Raw genomic sequence first — 27,191 nt, 5'->3', positions numbered from 1 at the left:
TAATGAGATGCTGATCTGAAGTAACTCTAGGAAACACTCTAGACACCAAACTTTCTCGATGATCTTCCCATCCTATATGTTGAAGACAATCCTATTCAGTTATGAACACAATGAGTTTTCCTAAAAGTTGGACCAAGTGAACCTAGACTGCAAAAGAGGAATCTCCTTCAATTCACACATGTCTATGAATTCATTAAATTTCCTCATACTAGTGGTGATTGAATGATAGGGAATAGAAGTTTCATTGGAGAACCTTATCACGTTGAAGTCCTCGCCCAAACACCAAGCACCCTCCCACAAACACCAAATTGCATACAGTTCTTCCCACATTTCATTCCTCTCTCTCTATAATTATTTGGTCCATATACGTTGGTGAACACCCAAGTCAATCCATCCTCCACATTCTTAAACTTTACCCAATACCGAATATTTGCCAATTAGCTCCCCATTGATTCCAAGACTTCATCCTTCCACAAAGTCACTATACCCCTTGAAGCCCCCCAAGGCGGTGCCTCAATCCATCTCACACCCCTTGATCTCCACAAACTCCTAATCCACCTTCTATCCAATTCTACTAGTTTAGTCTCTTGCAACAACATGACATTAGGATTCTCTCTTTTTAATAAATCCTTTATTACCCTCATTTTCCATGCACTCCCTAGTCCTTTTACATTCGAACTGATTATTCTCATTCTTTCACCTTTGAGCTAAAACTCTCTTCCTTTTCTCACTACCCTACTTGGGTTGTTTCCTTCTACCTCCCCACCCACTAAATTCAATATCACCCTCCACATCAGAGATTAACCTCTCAACTTCTGACTTTTCCTTCTTCCTCTTTTTCCTTTGTTCTTCACCCTTCCTAGAGTACATTTTCACCTTCTGATTCCCATCCACCTTGTGAGCCTTCTGACATTGTATGTCCTCTCTTGCAGTTGTGTTAGCCTTATCTTTCTCCTTTCCCTTCTTTTCTATCCCTATCGGATTCTTGATTATTCTCCTCAACTATTTCTTCCTTTCGTTTGAGGTCCCTCTCTACATCTCCCTTCATTCATTCTGCTTCCAACCCTCTCCCTTCTTCTACAATCCTTTCAATTAGGCTTACTATTGCACCCTCTTCCTCCCTCCTCAATCCTTTGGGTTGGGTAGCTGGTGTACCTGTTTCAGGCAAAGCACACATATTAATAACCAACACTGAAGGGACACACATACCCGGATTCGGTGTGGATTGAGCAAGTTCCAAGGAATCAGAATACCCCTGTTTGGAAGTCAAGGCATCAGACCTATCCCTTAAATTGGGCTGTTGTAAAGTAGGGGTGGGAATGATAACAACTCTGTTTGAACCAGAAACCTTTTCTACTACACCCTTCTCTGTTACCTGATGCAAACATTCCTGATATCCTCTTGTCTTACTTTCTGTGCTCCCTGTCCTTGCTGAGAGTTTGGAGGTAAATTCCTTGTGATAGGAGTAGAGGTAACCTGTTCAACTTCGACTAAGCACACTGCCGGCCCAGCTTCCTGTCAGGCTCTCTTCTTTTTCTTCCAGAAACAGCTCTTCTATGTTGAAACCCTTTGCTTCATTCATACCAATCCTCATAGTTTGATCGATGCTACCCATGCTCAAGTATTCAGAGGAATCTGAGTCGCAATCGCTGCTTCTACTGTCGAACTCTGAGTCTTCATCTTGATGTCACTCTTTCCCTTTGCTACTGCACCTGCTGAATCTTGGGTTACGGATTTCAAGAGAATTAATATTCTTCCCTTTGCTAGGAGGTTTACATCAGAGTTTGCTGCCCCATCTGCTCGCATCGGCCTCCAAGGAACCCTGACTTAAATGAGGAGGAATATGATAAACAGACTTTGTTGTCTATCATCAGGCCTCCAGTTGTAGTCACATGCCCTTTAAGTTGGTTACATGCTGAGACTTCTTGAGGCCCAAGAGTTGGGCCCAGCTTCAAACTCAGTTATATTTCGCCTGTGAGCCTCAAAGGGACAGATCCAAGCCCATTTTTATTCCTCATATGGTCACTTATAGTGACATGTGACTTGTTTGGCCCAAGAATTTCAGTCTGGTTCAAGGCTGGACCACTGATTTGTTGATCCATATTCTTTTTCAAATTTTGAAATTGGACCTGCTCCACATGCCAAGTTCCACCAGTCATTGCCTCAGCGTAAGACCCAAAATCCCCTCCTTTCCTTGGACTGCATTTCTTCCCCTGTGCCCTTGCCTTTTCCTCTACCCAGTATTTGTTTTACTGTTTCTACGTAACTTCCAATTACTTTAGCTTCATCCTTTTGGCCTCTGCCATGTAGGAACTCTTCTTCAAACCTTTCATCTTCCTACCTTCTAGCAGCTCTCCAGGTTGTAGCTTCAATGGCAGTGGTCAACCAGACTGAGTAAACCAGTTGATCATCTGCAACTAGTATTTTCCTTGGGATTTCCTTAATCTTCTATAGTACAACTTTTCTCATTAGATACGGGCTCCATTTTGCCACTGTGAAGTTGCCAGATTCTCCGGCAACATTCGATGCAGTTACATCTACCACATCTTCTACTAATTCCAGCAGAACTTTCTGCTTTTCAAAGGGAGTTAATATCAACCCCCCCCCCCCCCCTTTAACTGCAAGTCCTTGATTATAGTTTCGGCTATTTTCTTCCAATTTAGTGCCAGTCGCCTCTCTCCCAATTTGCTATGGTTCTGAATATACCTCCTTTACCTGTCATAACCCGAATTTTAACATCATCTTCTTTTCCTTCAATTCATTTTTTTCTGCCTTTTTGTCTTCCTCTGACATTAGTTTCCCTAACCTTCAATGCTGTGTTCCCTCTGCATCTATAACACTCGAGCACAAAATTCTTTGCTTCTATTTTCAGCACTCTTCTCCAACATGCAGCATGAACGAATCTTCCCAGCTAGATCCTTCTTCAGCTATAACTCACTATCCTCCCTCCCTCCCTCCCATTGGATGGATCTGGAATCTTCTTAGCTAGATCCTTCTTCAGGCATCTGAATCCCATCTTCCCAGCTTCAATTCCACTCAAAGTGGCATTTAAGATGTATTTGGCTCCTTCTAATCTCTATCAGAACTTCTCTTTCTTTAAAATGAATGTAAAGCATTGAAAGCAAATAAAGCAATGATGACTCAATTTCTGTTTATAATACTTTTTACAAATATTATAGTAAACAACAAAATATTATAACAAGTTTAAAGAGTTTTTCTCCTAGAGATTATGTTAATATGTAAAGGGAGCACAATGAAATGGTAACCCAACTTCTACTTATAATATTTTCCTATGACAATTAGCTTAAAAGTAAGAGTATATGAGGATTGTGTTTCCTTTATAAAGCATAACATAGGTGTACACCTTTCTAAGAACCTCTAGGCTAATGGCAGACACCTGAAGCTATTTTCACCATTCCTGTAGAACCTTTACACATTTGTGCATTTCCAGGTGTATGCTTCCAGCTATTTTCACCATTCACATATCTGCCATATGTAAGAACTGAAAATCAATAGCAAACTTTTTGATCAAAGGCAGTACAAAATCAAAGTTACAGATTTTTTTTTTTTTGGAAAAAGATAGGATAAAATTTTTTTTATATTAGCAGAAAGCAAATAGTACAACAGGACAACCAGGATAGCTCCACACATGGGAGCAATAACCCCCAAGGCAGATACAACTGAAATATTCCTCAAATCCACTGAAATAAAAGGCTGCAACTTGGACTGTTGGGAAAACTCCTTGGTGGCAGAATCCCAAGATCCAATTTGCCAGTGGACATACTAATGAGTAATGAGGTCTTCCACTGCCCTGAATTTGTTTTTCATTTTTTTTTTTGAAGATAAAGAAAAATTTTATTAAAACAAAAGAGGATACAAGGAAAGGTGATAAGCAATCACCAGAGGAGAAAGAAACAAGCAAGAAAACACCCAACAAGATGAAAACCAGCCAGATCACTCATGGCCAATCCCTCAAAACCAAACCCCTTCCAAATTACACATAAACAATACAAAAATAGGTTGAAAAACACCGATCTTCATAGCACAAAAATTGATTCCCTTACACGCCCACACCCAACCCCCAACAAAAGACCCAAAAACAAAAACCCAACCCTTACTTGACATCGACTCAATCAGTCTTCTTGTTCAAGTTTTCGAATATCTTTTCGTTCCTTTCCAATTACAGCTGCAGGAACCAACTTCTAGATTAATTTCTTTCTTGAGCTCACCCCATGAAGATGCCAGGCTAACAGTAGCTCATGAAAAAATGAGGGCATTGTCCACCTAAGATTGACTGCCCTGAAGAAGTGCATCCAGAGTTGGTAAACCACTTAACAATGTATGAAAAGATAATCGACACTTTCCAGGTCCTGTCTGCACAGATCACAGGCTTGATCCTGAATCTTCATTCTTCTTTGTAAGCTGTCCTCAGGGATTTGCCAAGTGCTGCAGACCAGATCAGGAAGCCAACTGTGAAGGCACAAGAGATCTCCAGATCAGATTGCTAGGGAACATAAAGCTTTTGGTTGTTCTCATGTTTCTGGCAAATGACCTGACTGAGAAGGTACCACTGCCCTCCCATTTCCAAACCCATTCATCATCAGTGAACTCTCATTTTCTGGTCCTCCAACAGATGTAAGAACTCCAACACACTGCCCATTCCCAGTCATGAAAGCGTGTTTGACAAGTTGTGCATTTAAGATATCTATGCTCCACTTGATGGAGAGTTTAGAGAAAATAAGGCTATAAACTAGAGTCATGGGAGTCTCAAGTACTTGTCCTTTGTCCTCTCTATTTTATAATTTTTTTCTTTTAATTTACAAACAGCACATGCCACACACCAGCACAGCTTTCCCAATCACAATGTGTCATCAAATATACTTGCCTATGTTGCACAACAAAGTCCAATATTTTTGTCTGCAAAAATAGATGGTTAAGAACATAAATACGGAGTTAAAAATGAAGATAAGTTACCTTTTCCCGTGTCCAGCCAAGTTGTTGAGTCCGCAAGTGTATCCTTATCAACTAGTAGAAAAAAAAAATGAACACAGGTTATTATGTGCACCTCGAAGAAAGTAACAGAACAAAGCCTTCCGTTTACTTTATTTTTAAATTAGTATAGCCATATGGATATCTTCTTCATTAAAGCATCTCAACCCAAGCATCATTCAGCAGCTTAAATAAGATGGGTTGATTAGTGGATACAAGGCAATAGTCACAAATTCAGAGTAAATATAAAATCAATATTGTGAGTGACGTTTCAGTAGGTGCACCTTGGCTCATAGGCAAGGTTCATTTTGTAGGGTGCAACTCATTTGAACACAAGTGCAGCACACCTGGCTCACTGTCAATTTTTTTTTTCTGATCAGAAATAAGACAATATTTTTCATTAATATAAACAGAAAATATACATCTTTAGTACAAATCTGACAGCATAGCCATGCTATCTCTCCCCACTATGATATTTACAAGTTTTCCCAAAATAATTGATTCCTATTCATCCCTTGCTTGGAAAACTGATCAGCCCAAGAGTTAGCTGACCTTGGAACCCATCATACTTTCACCTGCATGTTTCTTGTCAGTCACCTATATTTCTTCATCTCATTTCCAAATGTCCATAAAGCTTTTCCCCATTCTTTGGACAGTTGATTATCACCTTTTTTTATCAGCAAAAGTAAATCTATTTTATTAAATTAAAAGTAGGAATGATTAATACAACTTGATTGTCTGTAGTGTCAATCCCTTTATAACCCAAGTTACATGGATGCCCAAAAGTATTGTTGCCTCATAACCCATTGTTTTGCTCAGGAGTCAGTTAACCCATTTGCAGTCCTGATACATTTGAATTCAACCTCTAAATCTCTTGCTAGCTTTTCCACTTCTCTTAGCATGTCCTGTAGGGCCCACGGGGTATGCCTGTTAGATTTTGCCCATGAGATGACCACTTGTGAGTCTCCTTCCACCTCATCATTCTAAAACCCAATTGTTTAGCTAGTCTGAGACCTTGCAAAAGAGCAAACAGTTCAGCCTTCAAAGAGTTTCTCAAACCAATTGGCCCTGAATAAAATGCCACAATCCTCCTCTCTGAGTTTCTGATGACCCCTCCTATTCCAGCCGTACCCAGGTTTTAGAGGGAACTCCCATCGAAGTTTAGTTTTACTTTATTACCCGTTGGGGCTTCCCACTCCATACAAACTGTCTTTTTTACTCTCGATGAATGTGTTACTTCAGTTCAGGCCCTTGATAAGTCTGTTACTGAGAAAGTTTTGAAGATGTCTAAGGTCTTCGCCCAAAAGGCTACCTTTATTTTTGTAGTGTCTATCACTTCCTCCAAGGTCCTACTCTTCTCCAAGAAGATTCTACTATTCCTCTCTTCCCACACCACCCAGAAAATTGCTGCCTTAGTGGCCCTCCAAAGCACTTTCCCCCTTTTCTTAAGTTGCCTCAAGAAGTAAGGATTGAACAGACCCACCACATCTTGAGGGGGCCCCACCTGCACCCAAAGAAAGAATTGAAAAACTCCCAGAGCTTAAGCACAAAGGAACAGGAGGTTAGTAGATGGGATAGGGTCTCGCCACTATCCCTACACAAGAAGCACATGTGAGGAGAAAGGCACATAGAAGGCCTTCTTTTCTGTAACATATCACAAGTATTTACCTTTCCGAGAAAAAATTCCCAGCAGAAAGCTTGAATTTTAAGTGGGATAGGCTTACTCCAAATTTCTTTCATTGGGAAGTTCACCCCTTGATGGTTAGAGGAGGCAAGGAACTTAAAGAAGGAAGAACAAGTACAGAGGCCATCTGGAGATAATGTCCAAATTCTGGAATCCTCAAGGGAGGAGTCTAGCAAGATCTACCTTAAGGTATCAAGTAAGTGTATCAAAGAAGAACACCCAAAATCCCTTAACCCTCTTCTGAACCCGAGGTTCCAATTTAATCCATTTGGAGAAGGTGTTCCTATTATTGATATGGGTTCTCCTTTAAGTTGAGAAATGCCAAAGAGATCAGGAAAGAGATCCTTAAGTGGAAATTCCCCCACCCACAAATCCTCCCAGAATCGAATTTTGTCACCCCTTCCCACATCAAACCTGACGGAGTTAATAAAGATTGGGTAAACATCATGAATTGCCTTCCATGGAGAAGCTAAGGAGGTGTGGGGAGCAATTTTTGCAACCCAGCCATTACCTTCCAACCCATTAATGCTTACCATTACCTTGTACCACAGCCTTTCGCTCTCAAAAGGAAATCTCCATAACCATTTACCAAGTAGGGACAATGTTTCTAAAGACAATATTCCCTAACCCTAGGCCCCCTTCTTCCTTGGGTTTGCTAACTAGTTCCCATTTTACAAGATGGTCCCTTTTTTCCTCTCTCAATTCCCACAAGAAGTCCCTTATGTACTTTTCTAATTGTCCTACTATCCTAGTTGGGATGCGAAAGGTTGAAAGGAAATAAATTGAAAGATTTGCCAAAGTGGCTCTTATCAGAGTAATTCTTCCACCCAAAGAGATGAAATTCCATTTCCACAAGGCTAATTTCCTAGCAAACCTTTCCACCAGCTTCCAAAATCCATCACATCTAAGGTTCCCTCCCAAAGGCAAGCCTCAGTATATGATAGGCCAATCTCTAATCTCACACCCCAGTACTTCAGTAAACCTCTACAGGCCCCTTGCATCCAAATTAATTCCTGCAATCCCACTTCTACCCCAATTAATCCTCAAACAAATCTCTAACCATTTCTGGATCAGCTCCCTCACAAAACAAGATTGTGTCATCAACAAATTGGAGATGGGAGACTACCACTTAGTTTCTACCTACCCTCCAACGGTCCAACCCCTAATCAAACCCTGTAAATATGCTTTCACCACCAGTCTGCTTAGTACCTCTACCACTAAGGTGAATAGGAAAGGGATGGGGGGTCTCCTTGCCTTATTCCTCGCTTGGATGGGAAGAAGTCTTTAGCCACACCATTGATTAGGCTTCCAACAGCACTTTCTGGTTCACTAGATCTTAGACTTTCTCTAGCCACACCAAGGAGAAACCTGTGGAGCATAACCCTACCTATGAGAGGTAGATGCAAGAAAAGTATCGGTTAATGAATTCTATGCAACCTCATATCAATTAGCACTATTTGTGGATGGAGACTACAAAAGAGGTGTGGGATAGTGTTACAGAGACCTATTCCCAAAAGTTAATTGTTTCTAGGGCCTACAAGTTGAAGAATGATGTCAATAATTTAAGACAAAGGGAGAAACCTTTGGTTGTTTACTTCTCTATGCTGATATCCCTTTAGCAGGAGATTGACTTGATGGAGACTATTGTATGGGGTTGTGCCAAAGATGCAAAGACTCATAGGAAGCTAGTTGAGAGAATTTGGGTATTCGAGTTCCTCACTGAACTCAATCCCAAGTATGATATTGTCATACAGAATGTTCTAACAAGAGATGAAGTGACCTTATCCCAAGCCTATGCCATGGTTAGCAATGAGGAGAGTCGAAGACAAGTGCAGGTTACAGAAGTCTCAACAGATCACTTTGCCACTGTTGGGGTGAAGCCAAGGGTCGGTACTAAGAAGAAAAATGTAGTATGTGAGTATTGCAAAAAACCCAAGTACACGAACGATACATGTTGGAAGCTACATCCAGAGCTCATACCTCCTAGATTCAAGAACAGCAATAATGCTAAGAAGACTAGGACTGGGGAGAGTGGAAATGCCAATGTAGCCACCTTTTATGAGGTTGAAAAGGGTTCTAGTAATGAGAAGTCAATGGGGGAACAGCTTGCAGCTACTAGAGCAGAGTATTAGAAGTATGGGTGAGTTATCAGCCACTTAGAATCTACTACTGCAGCTAGTACCTCTTCAGAAAGTCGTTCCTCTACTGCATATGCCCATTCAGGTATTTGTGCTACTACAAATCATGCTTTTATCTCAGGTAATCATAGGATCCCTTGGATAATAGATTCTAGTGCATCTGACCATATGACTAATGTGTATTTTCTACTTACTAGCTTTTATCTGGCCAAGACAAGATCTCCCTTCCCTTGCCGATGGGCTCCCTTGCTCCTATCTCTGGCAAGGGAAACATCAAAGCTTCAGATACCCTCACCTTATACTCAGTTCTTCATGTTCCTAAACTAAATACTAACTTGATTGGCTACTTTCAATTAGTAATTTGACAAAATCCGTGAACTGCAATGTAACCTTTTTTTCCTTCTTACTGTGTTTTTCAAGACATGAAATCTCAGAAGGTGATAGGGAGTGGCCATGAGGCAAATCGGATATACATGTTGGACATAGATGTAAATCAGTCCTCTAATATCAAGTTTAAATTCAGTGATTAGCAGAATAAAACATATCTGAATAACTGTATAAGAGAAGAAGATGGCAAAGAGAAGAGGTAAGAGAAGGAGTCGAATTAATTCTCCATTCTCCTCTAGCCCTATTTTATTAAGATCTAAAAAATTAATGATGACAAGTATGCCCTTAAGTGGGCGGCCAACTTGGCAGTTACATTAAGGAAATAAACAAGAATAAATAACAAGCCCATTAAGTGTGGCCCATCAACATAAAATAAAAGATATTACAAGAGAGGTTGTTAGAGCCCATTCGGCACAGTCTCTTTACACTCCCCCTCAAGCTGAGCATAGATGTCAATCATGCCCAGCTTGCTTATATAGTGTGTCAATTTCCCCCTTGGGACTCCCTTGGTCAAGATATCAGCCAGTTGCTCTTCTGATGTGATGAATGGTAAACAAACTTCTCCTAAAGAGACTCTCTCTTATGAAATGCCTATCAACCTCAATGTGCTTAGTTCTGTCATGTTGAACAAGATTATGTGCAATGTTGATAGCACTTGGTTGTCACAATAGAGTATCATTGGTTTCTCATAGTCCACCCCCAATTCCTCTAGAAGGGATCGTAGCCATAGTAATTCTGACACACCATGAGCCATTGCCCTGTGTTCTGCTTCAGCTGAGGATCTAGCAACTACTAATTGTTTCTTACTCCTCCAAGACACAATATTCCCAGCAACCAGAGCAAAATAACCAGAGGTGGACCTTCTGTCATCAATACATCCTGCCCAATCTGCATCAGTAAAGGCTTCCAGATTCATGTGACCATGCTTAGCAAATAGAATATCTTTCCCTGGAGTACCTTTCAAGTAGCACAGAACCCTTTCTGCAACAGCTGGATGAGTATCTCCGGGAGAATGCATAAACTGACTAATAACACTTACTGCATAGGAAATATCTGGCCGAGTCATGCAAAGGTATAACAACTTCCTAAGCAGTCTCTGAAACACTCCCTTATCAGGAAAAGGTTCACCATCAGTGGCAAAAAGCTTATGATTAGGATCAATGGGAGTGGAGATGGGTTTAGCACCAAGTTTACCAGTTTCAGCAAGAAGATCAAGGACATATTTGCGCTGAGATATGAAGATACCATCCTTAGATCGAGCAACTTCAATGCCCAAGAAATACTGAAGATCTCCCAAGTCTTTGATTTCAAATTCAGAGTTGAAAAATCCTTTTAGTTTGCTGGCCTCTTCAATGTCATTACCCGTGACCACAATGTCATCAACATAAACAATCAAGAAGGTCACCAGTCATTTTTCTTCAAGAATAGTGTATGATCAGATTGTGTTTGAATGTAGCCAAATGAGACAAGAGCAGCCCGAAATCTCTCAAACCAAGCCCGAGGAGATTGTTTGAGACCATAAATAGATCTGTGTAGTTTACACACTTTGCCTTTCATTTCTTTCCCATACACTCCTGGAGGTAGAGACATATAGACCTCTTCATGCAGGTCTCCATTCAGGAAGGCATTTTTAACATCAAACTAGTGTAGGGGCCAGCCAAAAGTAGCTGCTAGAGAAAGTAAAACCCTGACTGAAGTCATCTTAGCAACAGGAGCAAATGTCTCAAGATAGTCAATGCCATACATTTAGGTGTAACCCTTAACAACCAACCGAGCCTTAAATCTCTCAACAGAGCCATCAGAGTGATACTCAATGGTAAACACCCATTTACAACCCACTGGTTCCTTCCCTTCTGACAAGTCCACAATATCCCAGGTATGGTTCTTATGCAATGCATCAAGTTAAGTCATCATAACATCCCTCCATTCAGCCTGAGATAATGCTTCCGGTACAGACCTGGGTATCAAATGGGAAGACACAGAGGCAAGAAAGGAGTAGTAGGAAAGGGAAAGAAGGTTGTAAGATAAGTGTTTGGAGATACAATGGGTTGTACACTTCCGCTTGCCCTTGCGAAGAGCAATAGGAAGGTCAAGGTCTAGGACAGTCAGAGATGGGTCAGTAGAGGGCTAACCTGTTTCCTCAGGAATGATGGGAGTGGCAAGACGCTCTTCTGAAGGAGTGGAAACAACCTCCACATGTCTGAATCTCTGCCTTTGGTACCACCTTTGAAGAGCAGGAGCAGAAGGAGGAGGAGGAGCTGGGATATCAGAGGTAGGTCCAGTGGAAGAGGTGGACACCCCATGATCAGACTCACAAGAGATGGGAAGAGGAACGGCTGGAGACACAGCAAAGGGCTCATCAGATTTCTCCCCCTCGAGGAATACTAAAGAAGGGAGTCAACTCAGCAAAGGTGACATCCCGAGATACAAAGCGGGTGCCACGAACTGGATCAAAACAGCAATAACCCTTCTGTGTGGAAGCATATCCCAAAAAGACACACTTATGAGCCTTACGTTCAAACTTGTGCCTTTGGTGACTATGAATATGCACATAGCAAGTACACCCAAACACACGGAGAGGAAGAAAAAAGAGATCCTCATCCGGAAAGAGAAGACTAAAAGGAGTTTTAAAGCCAAGGATCCGGGAGGGCATACGGTTGATCAGAAAGGTAACAGTAAGAACAGCATCTCCCCAAAATTTTACAGGAACATGGGATGCAAACAAGAGGGATCTGGCAACCTCAACCACATGTTTGTTCTTTCTCTCCGCCACCCCGTTTTGTTGTGGAGTGTAGGAACAAGAACTTTGATGAATAGCCCCAAAAGTTTCAAGATAGGTGGAGAGGGTTCTCTCAAAATACTCCGTAGCATTGTCAAAGCAGAATATTTCGATACGAGTATTAAACTAGGTGAGGATGAGTTCATGAAAATTTTTCACAATAGCTGGTACTTCATCCCTGGATTTCATGAGATAAATCCAAGTGTAACGTGAATAATCATCAATAAAAAGGATAAAGTACTTGTAACCCCCCATGGTTGGTATGTGATATGGCCCCTACACATCAAAGTGAACAATATGGAAAGGAGAAAATGATCTTTTATTGCTAATTGAATAGGAATGTCTACAATGCTTTGCCAGCTCACATGATTCACAATGAAGACTCGATAAAGACACTCCTTAAAAGATATCTGGGAACAGATGACTCAAAGCAGAAAAAGGCAAGTGACCAAACCGAAAATGACATAATAAAATTTTGTTAACAGACTCTTACACGACTGACTCTAAGGCAACTCCATGAGGTGGTCCCAGAGCTTGATCTAGTGTGTCCAGCAAGTATACTCCGTTCGCCTCATGGCCACACCTAATCATCCTCTGAGACTGCAAGTCCTGAAAAACACAATGAGTGGGAAAGAAAGTTATGCTGCAATTCATGGACTTTGTTAAGCTACTAACAGATAAGAGGTTTGTGTTAAACTTAGGGACATGAAGAGCAGGAGATAAGAACAGGGTGTCAGAGGTCTTTATATCACCTTTACCAGAGATGGGGGCAAGGGACCCATCGGCAAGGGATATTTTCTCTTTCCCAGAGAGAAGGTGATATGAGCAAAAAAGGTTAGATAGACTAGTCATATGGTCTTATGCACCGGAATTGATAATCCAAGAAATTTTATGATTACCTGAAGCTGAAGCATGATTTGCAGAAGCACAAGTACCTAAGTGAGTAAAAGTCGATGAGGATGATGTACTGTTGGAAGGGTGAGCTGAAGAAACTGTAGCTTCCAGGTGATTTAGGAGTCTCCCATACTTCTCAAAATCCAGCTTCATTGCAATCAACTGTTCAATGGTTGATTTCTCTTCACTCTCCTTACTTTCCCCTTCAGGTACTGTAGCAACATTAGTAGTCTTGGGTTTTCCCACCTGACTGCCCTTCTTAGGGTTATTATTGTTCTTAAACCTATCAGGGAGAAGTCCAAGATGAAGCTTCCAGCAGGTGTCCTTTATATGTCGTGGTTTCTTGCAATATTAACACACCTGTTCTCTCTTCTCAATAGGGCCCTTTGGTTTCATTCCCGCATGTGCAAAGTGTTTTGTAGGTGGACTCTGCAACTGAACTTGCCACCTACTCTCCTTACTACTTATCATAGCATATGCCTGTGAAAGAGTAACCTCATCCTTGGCCAAAATATTTTGTCTGATAATATCAAACTCAGGGTTGAGTCCAATGAAAAACTCAAACACCATATTTCTCCCCACCAGCTTTCTGTACATTTCAGCGTCCTTTTTACTCTCCCATACCACTGTCTCCATAACATCAATTTCCTGCCATAGGGATTTTAATATATAGTAGTAGATTGCCACACTCTTCTCCCCCTGTCTCAGGTTTTTCACATCACTTTTCAATTTGTACGCTCTGGCTACATTCAGTTTCTGTGAGTAGGTCTCAGTTACACTGTCCCATGTCTCCTTGGTCAAAGACATCCAAAGATAGTGCTGGCTTATATGGGGTTGCTTAGAGTTAACCAACCATCCTATAACAGTGTAGTTCTCTTGCATCCAATTTTCAAATTTAGGGTCTGTCTCTTCGGGTTTCACCTTACTGCCTGTGAGATACCCGAGTTTTCCTCTACTACAAACATAGATTTTTATAGACTGTGCCCAAGCAAGATAGTTCATCCCATCTAGCTTAATTGTGGTCACACCAGTCAAAACGAAACCACTGAGGCAGGTCAAAACACCGGCACCTGCTTGAACTCACCTCCGTATGTCTCCATTAATCAAACTGAAATCAAAGAACAAAAAATTTTGACTATGTAAACTTACTTGAAGCCAAACCAGAACTTGGGTGCTTGAAAAACTAGGGTTTTGCTCCGTCCAGCAGTTGAGAGGAAGAGAGAAGATGCTGTCACACCTACCAGACTAACCCAAACTCTTCCAAACCCGAACCGCCCTCCTTTAGCAGTCACAAAACACCTTCCAAGCACAGAGCGCCACACCCGAGCTTCACCTTTCCTGGTAACCTCGAAAATCTCTAGTCAGCTAGGGTTTCGGGCAGCAGCAAAACAGCAACACTTCTTGGCAAAATCTAGCCAGAACTAAACTCTCCAAACCCTTCTAACAACTAGGCAAGTGATTCTCTATACTATAGAGAACCTATCTCTCCATACACTCTCTTGATTTTAGAGTGTACAGGAACGAAGAAAAAGAAGGAAGAGGAACTAAACCTGCTCTGATACCAAGATGTAAATCAGTCCTCTAATATCAAGTTTAAATTCATGATTAGCAGAATAAAACAGATCTGAAAAACTGTATAAGAGAAGAATATGGCAAAGAGAAGAGGTAAGAGAAGAAGGAGTCGAATTAATTCTCCATTCTCCTCTAACCCTATTTTATTAAGATCTAAAAAATTAATGATGACGAGTATGCCCTTAAGTGGGCGGCCAGCTTGGCAGTTACATAAAGGAAACAAACAAGAATAAATAACAGGCCCATTAAGTGTGGCCCATCAACATAAAATAAAAGATATTACAAGAGAGGCTGTTAGGGCCCATTCGGCCCAGTCTCTTTACAAGCATGCCTAGACAAAGTGAAGTATCACCTCAGATAGCTACTTTTGGTTCTAATGTGTCAAAGTTAGTCAATCACATTTTGTTATGTCATTATCGTTTAGGTTATACTTCTTTTATTCTGTTGAGTCAGTCAATCATATTCGGTTATGTCATTATCGTTGGGTCTTATTCCTTTTTCTCCATTTAGTCTTTTGTTTCCAGCTCCTTTTAAAGAAACTAAGTTGTCAAGTTTATATTCTGAGTCATGTGAGTTGTCAAGTTTACATTTTGAGAGGTTTGGGGTTATACATCAAAATTTTTGTCCCCTTACTCCAGAACATAATGGAGTGGTAGAGAGAAAGAATTGACATGTTGTTGAAGTAGCCAAAAGCATTCTTTTTTCCTCCCATGTTCCAGTGAGATTTTGGGGTGATGCAGTTATGATAGCTACCTATCTTATCAGTCGCATGCCTTCTCAAGTCTTTGAGTTCAAATCTCCCTTTGTTGTCTTGTTCCCTAAGGGTGAAACGCTTCCTATTCCTTTGTGCATCTTTGGTTGTACATGCTATGTTCATGTTCCTAGCTCTCAAAGACATAAGATTGAACACCAAGGCTCAAAAGTGCATTTTTCTAGGATATGACTCCACACAAAAGGGTTATTGCTGTTTTGATCCCACCAATGGAACTCATTTTGTCTCCATGGATGTCACCTTTGCAGAGTCACTTCCTTTTCATGGCCATTCTCCTGAAAGGGAGCATCGCATTGAGTTGTTTGCTTCACCAATTCCTCTATTGTTTCCTATTGACCTTGGGGTTGAATCCCTTAGGGTTTCTTCTGTCTCAGTGATATAATCTTCTTCTCCTAGTTCATCCATTCCCGCTCCTCCTCCACCTGCTAGTCCTCCAGTTTCCATTACTCATCCTATTGTTTAGAGGTGGTACCAAAAACAAAAGCTACAACATGAACAAGTTGTTCCCCCCATTGATTTAAAAGGGGCGCCTCAAGCGAGGTGCATTTTAAGGTAGGCGCCTAACCCAGGTCCTAGGCGCAACCCATTCAAAAGGATTACGCCTGGTGCACCTAGGTGTGCGCCTGGTGCGCCTTGTGCCTTATCCCAGGTGTGCGCCTTTTGAAAATTTGCCGCTTTTTCCCTTTTTTTGAGTCTGGTCGTTGGGCCGGGAGCTCCACCCCCGGACCCCCATGCCACGCCCCTCGAGGCCAGCCCAAACAAGTCCATCGCTCGCTCACCGAAGTTTAAAGAACCCCCTATTTGGTAATGTTGTCCATTCATTCATATTAATAAAATATCTTCTTAAAAGCAATTTAAACTATAAAATTATTATTTTTTGTGTGAAATCTAAGAATTTAAGACCCTAACATGGACTTGTTTGGGCTTGCCTCGAGGGGCGTGGCACAAAGGCGGCTCGTAGAATTAGGAATGTAATATATCACATTAGCTACTTGATGCAATTGAGAAAAAAAAAGAGATTGTGGGTTTTATATGCTTGAAAATGTTTTATATGTTTGATTTCATTTTTAAATTCTCATTTGAATATGCTTTACATATTAAATTTATGTATATTTAATTTTAGATAATAGGTTTTTTAAAACTTAAGTTAATATTTTTATTAATATTATGTTTTATATTTTTTTTGAATTTTTTGCATTTCTTTCGAATTTTTTGCATTTTTTTAAATTGTGTGCCTTGCCTCAAAAAGGCGCATGCCTCGCAGTTATTATGCTCCATACCTGATAAAAGAGAGAAAGATAGGAATGATAACAGTGGATTACCTTCCAAGTATATGCAAGTGTAGCCCTTATAGATAATCCGGCATCCCAGTTATTATGCTCCATTCCATGAATGCTTGCCACTACCTTATGTCAAATCTTCCCCGCTTCCTTCCCATCGTATAACTTAGAATCCAAATTCCAATTAAACCAATTTGGAGATAAAGAAGGGCAGATAAACTTAGACATAGGATCATTCTTATAAGTGAGAAAGATTGAAAAGAGAGGGAAACGAGTCTTTGAGAGTAGACTCCCTGGCTACAAATGTTTTAGAAAGCTGATATTATTCCCCAAATGAACTTCATACCTGATAAAAGAGAGAAAGGTAGGAATGATACAGCGGATTACCTTCCAAGTATATGTAAGTGTAGCCCTTATAGATAATCCAGCATCCCAGTTATTATGCTCCATTCAATGAATGCTTGCCACTACCTTATGTCAAATCTTCCCCGCTTCCTTCAAAGAAAATCTCCATAACCATTCTCCCAACAAAGCCACGTTATTCTCCCTATTCTTACAACCCTATATTCTTTGGCTTTATTCATAACATCCCATTTAATCAAATTATCTCTCTTTCCTTCCCCCGGATCCCAAAGAAAACCTCTCATGACCTTCTACAAGTACTTTAGATAGGGTGGATTTGGTTAGTGTAATTCTCCCTCTTCCTCACTACTAGCTTCTTGGAGAATTTTTCGAAAGTAGGGTGGTCCTATAATCTATTTTCCTTGGGGCTAGTTCTTAGAGGTAAGTCTAAGTATCTCAATGGTCAACTAGCTATTGAACGCCCTAAACAACCTGCCAACTATTCAACCACCCTATACTCTAGATTATCTCCAACAACACAACTCTCGTCTAAATTAACCTTCAAAATTGAAATATGTTCAAATAATCTCAGTACCAACTTCAAATTCCACCCAATTAGACTCCCTTTTACTAGATAAGATGATATTTTTTTATCAATAAAAAGAAACTTTCATTAATCAGAAATGAAATTGTTGAAGATTAATTAGTTTTATGATGTTTTTCTAAGTAAATGTTTTATGTTAGTTGTTAGATAGGAGGTGGGGACCACAATAGTTATGTGAGTCCAAATTTTATTATGTTTTTGAGTGTTATATATGTTGTTTTATGTTTTGCCGCCCTATAAGGGCATAGTTGTCTTTGTACTATTCTATTATTTTAGTATAAATAATAAGTGAAGGGGGCAACCAGATTATTGCTCTCTTTTCTTTTCAACTTCTCTTCTTCTCTTCTTCTCTTCTTCTCTTCTTCTCCTTCACTCTTCCTTCTCTCTTCAAGAAACTACATTCTTTCATGTTTTTTAATTCAGCAGATTCCTACTTGGTATCAGAGCATTGGCTAGGGTTTCTTGAAGCATTCTCATGCAACCCTAGATCAGCCGACTGCATGAAGTAGTAAAGGGCTGATCAATCTACTATAGACTGCCCACTTCTTGGAGTTTTTGGTGGGATCTAGACATCAGGAAGGTGATCTACTATTCAGCATCAAAATCAGGAACTGGAGTACGGGGAGTGCCAAAAAAGTTGGACTCTTTGTTTTTTATCTGATATTGGGTGCCCAGGTATTGTTAGTTTTCTATTGATTTTCTGAAGAGGGCGTTTGGTTTCTGGAATTTTCTAGGCCTCTCGGAGTGATCGATTCACTTTTCTCTCTGTTGGGAGGCGTCGGGAGGAGAGAGATTTCCCTCCATCTAGGGTTTTCATCTTCCGAAAGGGTTGGTTTCTGTGTGTGTAATACTAAATTATTTTTTGAAGGTCTCCAATCTATTTCTTTCTTATTGTTGAACTATATGAAGTAAGATGGAGAGTTGGAATACCAAGATGAAATCTACCAGTACTGTGGGACTGGGTGTTGGAGGTAGTAGTGATATTTTTGGGTCCGGGATCATTACTTCAATAAACTTGATGGTACAAATTATTTGGAGTAGGCACAATCAGCTAAGATGGCTATTGGTGCCCGTGGAAAATTAGGGTATCTCACTGGGGAGGAGAAGAAACCAGATACAGACTCTTCTCGATGGGTGCAGGAAAATTACATGGTAATGTCCTGGCTGTGTAATTCTATCTTACCTCATATTGAAAAAAATTTCCTATGGGCTAATAGTACTAAGGAGATTTGGGATGGAGTGACTGAAACCTACTCTCAGAAGCAAAATGAAGCTAGAGCCTATCAGTTAAGATATCAGGTGATAAGTATGAAAAAAGGGAGAAAAACCTCTTGCTGTGCATTTCTCCATGCTGAAAACCCTATGGCAGGAAATAGATCACTTAGAAACTGTGGTATGGGAAAGTGTAAATGATGCAGCAACTTATCACAGACTGGTTGAGAGGAATAGGGTTTTTGATTTCTTGGCAGGGCTGAACCCTGAATGTGACATTGTTAGGCAGGATATTCTTTCTAGGGAGGGTGTCACACTGTCTCAGGCCTATGCTTTTGTCTCTGGAGAGGAGAGTAGGAGGAATGTAATGCTGAGACAGCCTAGGATTGATCAGTCGGCTATGGTCGGTACAACAAAACCTAAGCCGAATAGAGATAGGGGGAGTAGTGAGACTAGAAGGGAAGATAAGAAGGACTTGGTGTGTGATTATTGCAAGAAGCCTAAGCATACCAGGGACACTTGTTGGAAGCTTCATCCAAATCTTATGCCTGCTCGGATAAGAAACAATAAGGGAAATGCAAATGGAGCCACTATAGGAGACTCTTCAGCCCCTCTCTCCCAAACTGATTAGGAATCCATTGCAGTAACAGCAGTGAGAACAGAATTGGAGAGGTTTTGACAGTTTATGAGTAAGAAAGATTCACCCAACTCTAGCCTTCCAGATGGACAACAAAATGCAGGAGCCAACTACACCACTTCCTTTGCACATATAGGTAGTTCATATGCAACTGCAAATCTTGCATCCACTTCAGGTAAGGAGGGACCTCCCTGGATTATAGACTCAGAAGCATCTAAGCATATGCTTTGGCACAATCGCTTGGGACATCTTTCTTTTAGTTCTTTGAAATGTCTTTTCCAAAAATTGTTTGAGTTTGTTCGATTATCTACTTTGGAGTGTGAGAGTTGTCAGTTAGGAAAGCATTGTAGATAGTCTTTTAAGCCAAGTAATAAAAAAAGTACTTCAGCTTTTGATATTGTTCACATTGATGTATGGGGGCCATATCAAATCCCTTCCATGGGAGGATTCCATTACTTTCTCTTGTTTGTGGATGATTATACACGACATTCTTGGATAATATTTGATGAGATCACGTGATGAGGTTCCTAAATTAGTGCGACAAATCCACCAGATGGTTCTCACTCAATTTAAAGTGAGAACTAAGGCTTTTAGATCAGATAATGCCAGAGAGTATTTTGAGAAGGACATGACCACATATCTCTTAGAACATGGTGTAGTTCATCAGAGCAGTTGTAAATATACACCGCAATAGAATGGAGTTGCTGAGAGGAAAAACCGACACATTGTGGAGTGGCAAGGAGTCTTATGGTGTGTGCTTCAGTTCCTGTGCAGTTTTGGGGAAATACAATTCTTACAGTCGTGCATTTGATTAACTGTGTTCCTTCACGGACTTTGGGGTTTAAGGTGCCATTTAGCCTTCTTTTTCTAGATGAAGAGATATTTCATATACCTCTGAGGGTTTTTCGGTTATGTTTCTTTTGTTCACATTCTTGGCCCTCATCGCAAGAAATTGGATCCTAAGGCCAAGAAATGTGTTTTTCTTGGGTATGCTCAGAACCAAAAGGGGTATTGCTATTATGACCCAGTGTCGAGGAGCAGATTTGTCACTATGGATGTTACCTTTTTCGAATACGCATTCTTCTTCTCGAGTGGTTCTCATCAGGGGGAGAGTTTTGGGGAGAAGAACTCACAATTTGTTCCTCTTCCTGTTTTTATGGTGCCTCCATCAGTTCAGGCAGCATCTACATCAGTTTAGCCAGCACCTGCACCTTCATTTTCATTACCTAAGCCACTACAGGCAACCCCACAGCAATATCAGCACTGGCAGATGATGGTTGACTCCACACATCCTCAACCCACACCACTCTCTGTTAGTCCTTCTGAAACTCCAGATTCGGCTGATACAGTTCCAGGTATTCCTCTTGAGCCTGAGCCTATTATGTTTTCTGATGATAATGTTTTTGTGCCTAACACCATTGTTGCAACTGATCCCACTGACCTCGATCTTCCCATTGCACTTCGTAAGGGGAAGAGAAAGTGTACAGCCCACTGCATTTCACACCATCTTTCCTATGGTGCCTTATCACCCTCCTATTGTGTTTTTCTTTCTTCCCTAGATTCTGTGTCTATACCCAGGAATGTTATTGAGGCTCTCTCCAAACCTGAGTGGAAAACAGCCATGCAAGATGAGATGGATGCTTTGGTCAAAAACCAAACTTGGGAAATAGTTGATCTCCCCCCAGACAAGGAGACAGTCGGATGTGGATGGGTATTCACAGTGAAGTATAAGGCCGATGGCAAGATAGAGAGGTACAAGGCAGGGTTAGTAGCGAAAGGGTATACTCAGACCTATGGTGTTGATTATTTGGAAACCCTTTGCGCCAGTAGCTAAGATGAGTTCAATTCGTATCCTTTTATCTCTAGCAGCCACCTATTCATGGCCCTTGTTCCAACTTGATGTCAAAAATGCTTTCCTCAATGGTGATTTACAGGAGGAGGTATATATGGACATTCCAGAAGGCTTTTATGAAAATGTTGGTAAAGGAAAGGTGTGCAAACTCAGAAAATCTCTATATAGACTAAAACAGTCACCTAGGGCTTGGTTTGATAGGTTCAGAGAGGCACTCATCCGTTTTGGATACGCACAGACGCAGTCTAATCACACCCTCTTTGTGAAGAGGAGAGATGCTTTGGTGTCAATTATGATCGTGTATGTGGATGATATAGTGCTGACAGGAAATGATCTGAGGAGATTGATGATCTCTAAAAATCATTGCAGCAAGAATTTGAGATCAAAGATCTTGGTGAGCTCAAATACTTCTTAGGGATTGAAGTTGCAAGATCCAAGCATGGGATCTTCATTTCACATAGAAAGTATGTACATGACCTACTACGTGAGACTGGGAAGCTGGGGACCAAACCAGTAGAAACTCTTATTGATCCAAATCACAGAATTAATGGTGTGGATGGTGAGTTGGTAAAGGATGTGGGGAGATATCAAAGAATGGTGGGCCGACTGTTGTATTTGTGTATGAGACAACCAGATATTTCTTATGTTGTCAGTGTTGTGAGTTAGTACATGCATGCACTTCGGGTTCAGCACTGGGAAGCTATTGAGAGAATACTTGCATATCTGAAAAAGCACCTTGGCAAAGGCATTCTTTTCACAAATCATGAGAATCTGAAGCTAGAATCCTATATAGATGCAGACTGGGTAGGATACTTAGATGACAGGAGGTCTACATCAGGAGTGTGTACCTTTGTAGGTGGAAACTTAATCTCCTAGAAGAGTAAAAAGCAAGCGGTTGTGGCAAGGTCAAGTGCAAAGGCTGAGTATAGATCCATGTCTCACGGTGTCTCAGAACTTCTTTGGGTTAGATCTCTTTTGAGTGAGATTGGGGTGAAAGCAGAGGAACCTATGATGTTATACTGTGACAATCAGGCTGCAATTAATATTGCCCACAATCCAATTCAGCATGATAGGACAAAACACATTGAAGTTGATAGACACTTTATAAGAGAAAGAGTAACAACCGGAGAAGTTTGTTTGCCTTATGTCTCTTCAGAGTTGCAGCTGGTTTATGTTCTCACTAAAGGGGTGGCAAAGAACAAGCTTGAACATGATCTACGCAAGTTGGGAATGTGTGACATTTACTCCCAACTTGAGGGGGAGTGTTGAAGCTTAATTAGTTTTATGATGTTTTTCTGAGTAGATGTTTTATGTTAGTTGTTAGATAGGAGGTGGGGACTACAGTAGTTATGTGAGTCCAAATTTTATTATGTTTTTGAGTGTTATATATGTTGTTTTATGTTTTGCCACCCTATAAGGGCATAGTTGTCTTTGTACTGTTCTATTATTTTATTATAAATAATAAGTGAAGGGGGCGGCCAGATTATTGCTCACTTTTCTTTTCAACATCTCTTCTTCTCTTCTTCTCCTTCTCTCTTCCTTCTCTCTTCAAGAAACTACTTTCTTTCATATTTTTTAATTCAGCAGATTCCTACTGAAATTAAGCACAACAGAGGAGATAAACTATCTTAACTCCCCCCAAAGAGGTTGGGGCCCCAAAACAAAAGCAGTGGAACAGAACTAAAAATAAGCCCAAAACAAAGAATCCCTAAGAACCCCTTGCTTGCCAAACCCATCTGCAAATGAGTTAGCAGGTCTCTTCACCCAACTGTACTTTATCTGCAAATGAGTTAGCAGGTCTCTTCACCCAACTGTACTTTATCTCAATGAGTTAGCAGGTTTCTGTAACTCCACGTATCAGCCTTGTCTTTTAACCAACCAATTACCACCTCCAAACCACCTTCAATTACAAGCCTCCTTATGTTCAATTCTTTTGCTCCTTGGATTCTTTCCAATGCAGCATAAACCTCAGCCCTAAGAGAGTCAGTCGCCTTCACCAATTGGTCCTGAGAAAATTGATGAAACATTCCCATCCTCATTCCTAAAGACTCCCCCAATACCTGATTGTCCTGGATTCCCTCTACTACTACCATCAAAGTTCAGTTTTACAAAGCCAGTAGGGGGAGGTATCCAGGAAGGATTTATAGTCCTTTTAACCTGGGCAGAAATAGCTACTTTCCAATTTCTCAGCAAATCTTCCAAAGTAACACTAGAGAAAAGATCTGAAGATTTCAGCCAATGGGCCACCCTTACATGGATTAGCTCTATTGAAGTTTCATCCATACTCTTTTCTAACCTTTGTACCCATTCAAACCTCATTTCCATCTCTCTACTCACCCATCTAAATTTTTTTAATTCATTTCTGTACTATCAAAGAGCTGCCTCTCCAATCTACAGCCATTCCATCACCATTTTTGAATCTCCTTCAATAATTAGCTTGTTGAAGTCCGTCATCCTTGCCCTTTGTACACCTTCCATGATAGCCATGACCTCAGCTCTTAGACAGTCTCCTACTCCAATCAGACCTGAAAACAGAACCATTATATGACCTTCTGCATCCCCAAAAATACTTCCTATCCCGGACGGTCCTGGATATCTCATACTGCTTCCATTCAAATTAAGCTTGAACTTGATGTAGGTTGTATCTTAAATAATTCAACCTATGGAAAACTAGAACCTGCCAAGCTACAACCTTCACATTGACACAATGCTACAACCAATTGAGCTAATAAGCTTTTAGAAATATTTTACTTCTTTCAGAATATAGATTTTCATATTATTATGTAATAAGATTTCTCTTTAATTTTTCTTAAAAGTAGCAACTAATTGAATTCGGGCATACTCCTCGCCTTGCACCTCACACCTTATGCTCTAGGAACCCTGTGTTTTTTACTTGCACTTCCAACCTTTAAAACAGACTGTGAAAAAGTGTTGAACTTCCAAAGAACAGCCAAAATTTGAGGGGTATTCACGAGTAACTGAAAACATTATTTATGCAAAATGCTTTAGATATTTAAGGAAGCCCACCACTAATAAACTCATCATCCTGCTCAGTCTAATGACCATAGAGTGGAATTTTAACTATGGAGTTGTAGTAACTAGTACATAGATGCATACTCTAAGACCTTGAAGACTGCATGTATGTTTAGGTAGAAAGAGAGGAGTTTGAATAGTCTCTTCCGTGAGGATTTCAAGATTCGATCTATCAAAAAAGAAAAAGAAAAAAAAAAAAGATTCCAAGCTTTCTGATGTATGGAAAAGGGTAGTAGAAATATAACACTAAAAATCAAAGCCGATAGTAAATAAAGCAAAAGTGTTGGTAATCTTTTACCAATAACAAGATGAAGATTGTTCACTAGTGTCAATGTTTAGCACACCAAACTTCCATTCTACAGGGGAAAAAAACATATTTTGTGAAGTTGACGTCTAAGGAATTTAAAGCAAAAACTGAATTCAAATGTCATTAACGGAACTGCTCATATACGCCTTGTATTCATTAACAAACAAAAAAAAAAAAAAAATGAGTTGACCATTATTCTACCCAGACGAAGTTTAGCTACCTAATAACCACTGAATTGAATCTATTCCCCAATAAACAATAAAATTGTAGCAACCCAGTGTCCCATCCTGCGCAGGATCCACACCGCATTGTTGCATTCCACCCTCAATCCATATACTCTTCTTAAAATCCATCAAGAAATCGCATTTTCAAGTCATTCCCATTCCAAATTTTCAGATTTCGATTCCGCTTCTTCAATTTCATAACCCAACATACAAGACAAATAACAGAATCAAAACTATCTAATTAAATACGAAAACCCCCGAATCAAAATAAAAAACAGAAACAAACAAGTTTCAAATCAGAAGCAGCAGCAATTCATACCTGCGAAAATGCAATGGCAGCGATAGAACCATCGACACAAGCAAGCACCACATTAACGACTACCAGGACCGGTGGAAAGCATCGGCCGTTCTCCAATGTGAACAGCATCTCCCAATAACGCATGCACGGAGACACCCTGAATAACCTCCTCCCCTTCCCCCACTCCCAAGTCCCACCCCCCACCCCCTCTCTCTCTCTCTCTCTCTTCTGTGGCTGACGATGCTGTTTGTTTTCTAAGTACGGTCAGAGTACGGTTCCGAAAGAAGAATCTTACAAAAGTTCTTGCCCCCCCCCCTCCCCCCCCCCTCTCTCTCTCTCTCTCTCTCTCTCTTTCTCTCTCTGTCTCTGCAGATCTGCTCCTTCGATTCGCTTTTCTGTCCTTTGGTCATGGAAGAGCTAAGAAGAGAGTGCTCGGGGACAAATTTGAACCGAACGAGGTTTAGTGAATTTTGGTTTTCAAGTAGGGGCATTTTTGGCAAAATGGAGTCATCAAAGTCTGTGTCCTTGGAGTTGGAGATGCTCATGGTCTTGTCGGATACTCCCACGTGGCATGCTCTCACCGTGGAGGATCCTCGATCCGTTACAATAATGACATCTATTCCCTAGCACCCACGTAGCCCAAACGCCGATTCCAGATTTGTAACACTCTCTCTCAGGTAGATCGCAATTATGGTCTACGAAACAAGAGCTGGGCCCCACAGAAAAATCCTACAGGCCCAAAATCGTGCAAGTGGTCCAGTTAAAACACGTCACATCAAACGAAAAAACATTTTTAGTTTATTATATTAATTTTATTAAAAACGTTTTATTTGATAGTGGGGACCCCTGCACGAAGTATTGTTCTCAACCGTCCGATTGGAATTAAGGGTGGGGCTATGAAAATTTAGTTGGTTCTAACAGTACCATGGCATAAATTTTGACAATATTCTAAGGCCGACATTCAGTTTTTTTTTTAATGTGGATGGTTCAAAGTGGCCAAGGCAGCCACGGTGGTCCGGGCCCACAGTAGACACGGAATAAGGTCGTGGCCGGGATTGGGAAATTTCACGCGTGGCCCAATTATACAAGTTGCGGAAAAAGGCATGACCTTTGACACAACATGTTGCCATAAGATGGAACATTGATTTTTAGTCAATCTAAAGGTGTTGTGGGACCTATGTTTTGATTTGAAATACTAACTCCAAGTTGTCTTTGACTAGATTGAAAGAATGATGGTGAAGGTGAACCAATTGTATCCTTGGTTTGTAATTTGTATCATTGGATGGTTAGAATAAGTGGATTAGAGTTTAAATAAGACCCCTAAAATGGTATTTGGGCTTGTTGGGTTGTGTTGGGGTAATTTGATGGGGTTATCGATTGCCACTTGGCAAAACTATTTTTTAATAAATCTGGCAAAGCTTAAAAAACTAATCGGCCCAGGCCAAAACTTATGAATGGCCATGGGGGATGGCTCCTCTAGGTCCCCCTTGGCTCCACCCCTTATGCCTTTGAAACAAGTTACATTTAATGGACCTGATGTATTTGGTTTGATATAAAATAAGGAAGAAAATGTTAAGTTGATAAAAAAATAACTAATAAATTTTGTGAAATTAAAGTAAATTTGTATTTTAGTTGTTATTATTAGAGATGTAGCAAGACATTATTTATCTCTACTCAAATTATTGAGTTTGTTGTTAGATTCCAAGCAAATTCATTTTGATGATATAACAAAACCTCAGGTGAGAATTGCAATAATCAAAATTGAAGAATTTCCGAGAAAACCTTTGTGAAACAAGAACAATTCGAATTGAAAGCAACAAGAGTATTCTATAATGTGAGTTGTGTAAGAAATTGATTAAATTACACCCATTTTATAGATTTTAGAGAGTTACCATAAAAAACTAACAATTGAAGAGGCTCTTCGTACGATCACATATTTGATTTATGTGACTATTAACAATTAATAATCAATTCATGATTACTGAATTTTACTTAAAATGTAAATGGTCACGTTTCGGCCTCCTATAAGAGTTTTATCTCACCTTTGCACAAGCATGTGTGATTTACAATTCATATTAGATGTGATTTGTAATTTTTATTGTATTTACACTTATGTTTTATGATTGTATTTGTTTCTACGATTTAGACTTGAAATTCAATTTAATTTGCAATGAAGATTTGAGTTGA

General features: G+C 40.3%; 1 protein-coding gene across 4 annotated transcripts in view; it reads right to left on the bottom strand.

The window, feature by feature from the left end:
* The window catches only part of CAND3 (tobamovirus multiplication protein), a 75,001-nt gene extending 49,578 nt beyond the window's left edge, over positions 1–25,423 (bottom strand). For 2 of the 4 annotated variants that reach the window (XM_088974436.1, XM_088974437.1), the window contains exons 1-2: positions 25,026–25,423; positions 4,975–5,025 (exon numbers count right to left, since the gene is read on the bottom strand). In XM_088974436.1, the coding sequence (XP_088830562.1) occupies positions 4,975–5,025; positions 25,026–25,148 (174 nt within the window). In that variant the 5' untranslated portion in view covers positions 25,149–25,423. Of the gene's footprint in view, positions 1–3,364; positions 3,487–4,974; positions 5,026–25,025 lie in introns of those variants that run through there. The other 2 variants (XM_088974439.1, XM_088974438.1) reach the window with 2 other exon arrangements.
* Positions 25,424–27,191: the final 1,768 nt, after the last annotated feature.

Source organism: Nelumbo lutea, chromosome 3, assembly GCF_056320005.1.
Source record: "Nelumbo lutea isolate HS-2025 chromosome 3, American lotus-T2T, whole genome shotgun sequence".
In the NCBI taxonomy this organism is placed as follows: Eukaryota; Viridiplantae; Streptophyta; class Magnoliopsida; order Proteales; family Nelumbonaceae; genus Nelumbo; species Nelumbo lutea.
This window is presented reverse-complemented; position numbering and strand designations above follow the sequence as displayed.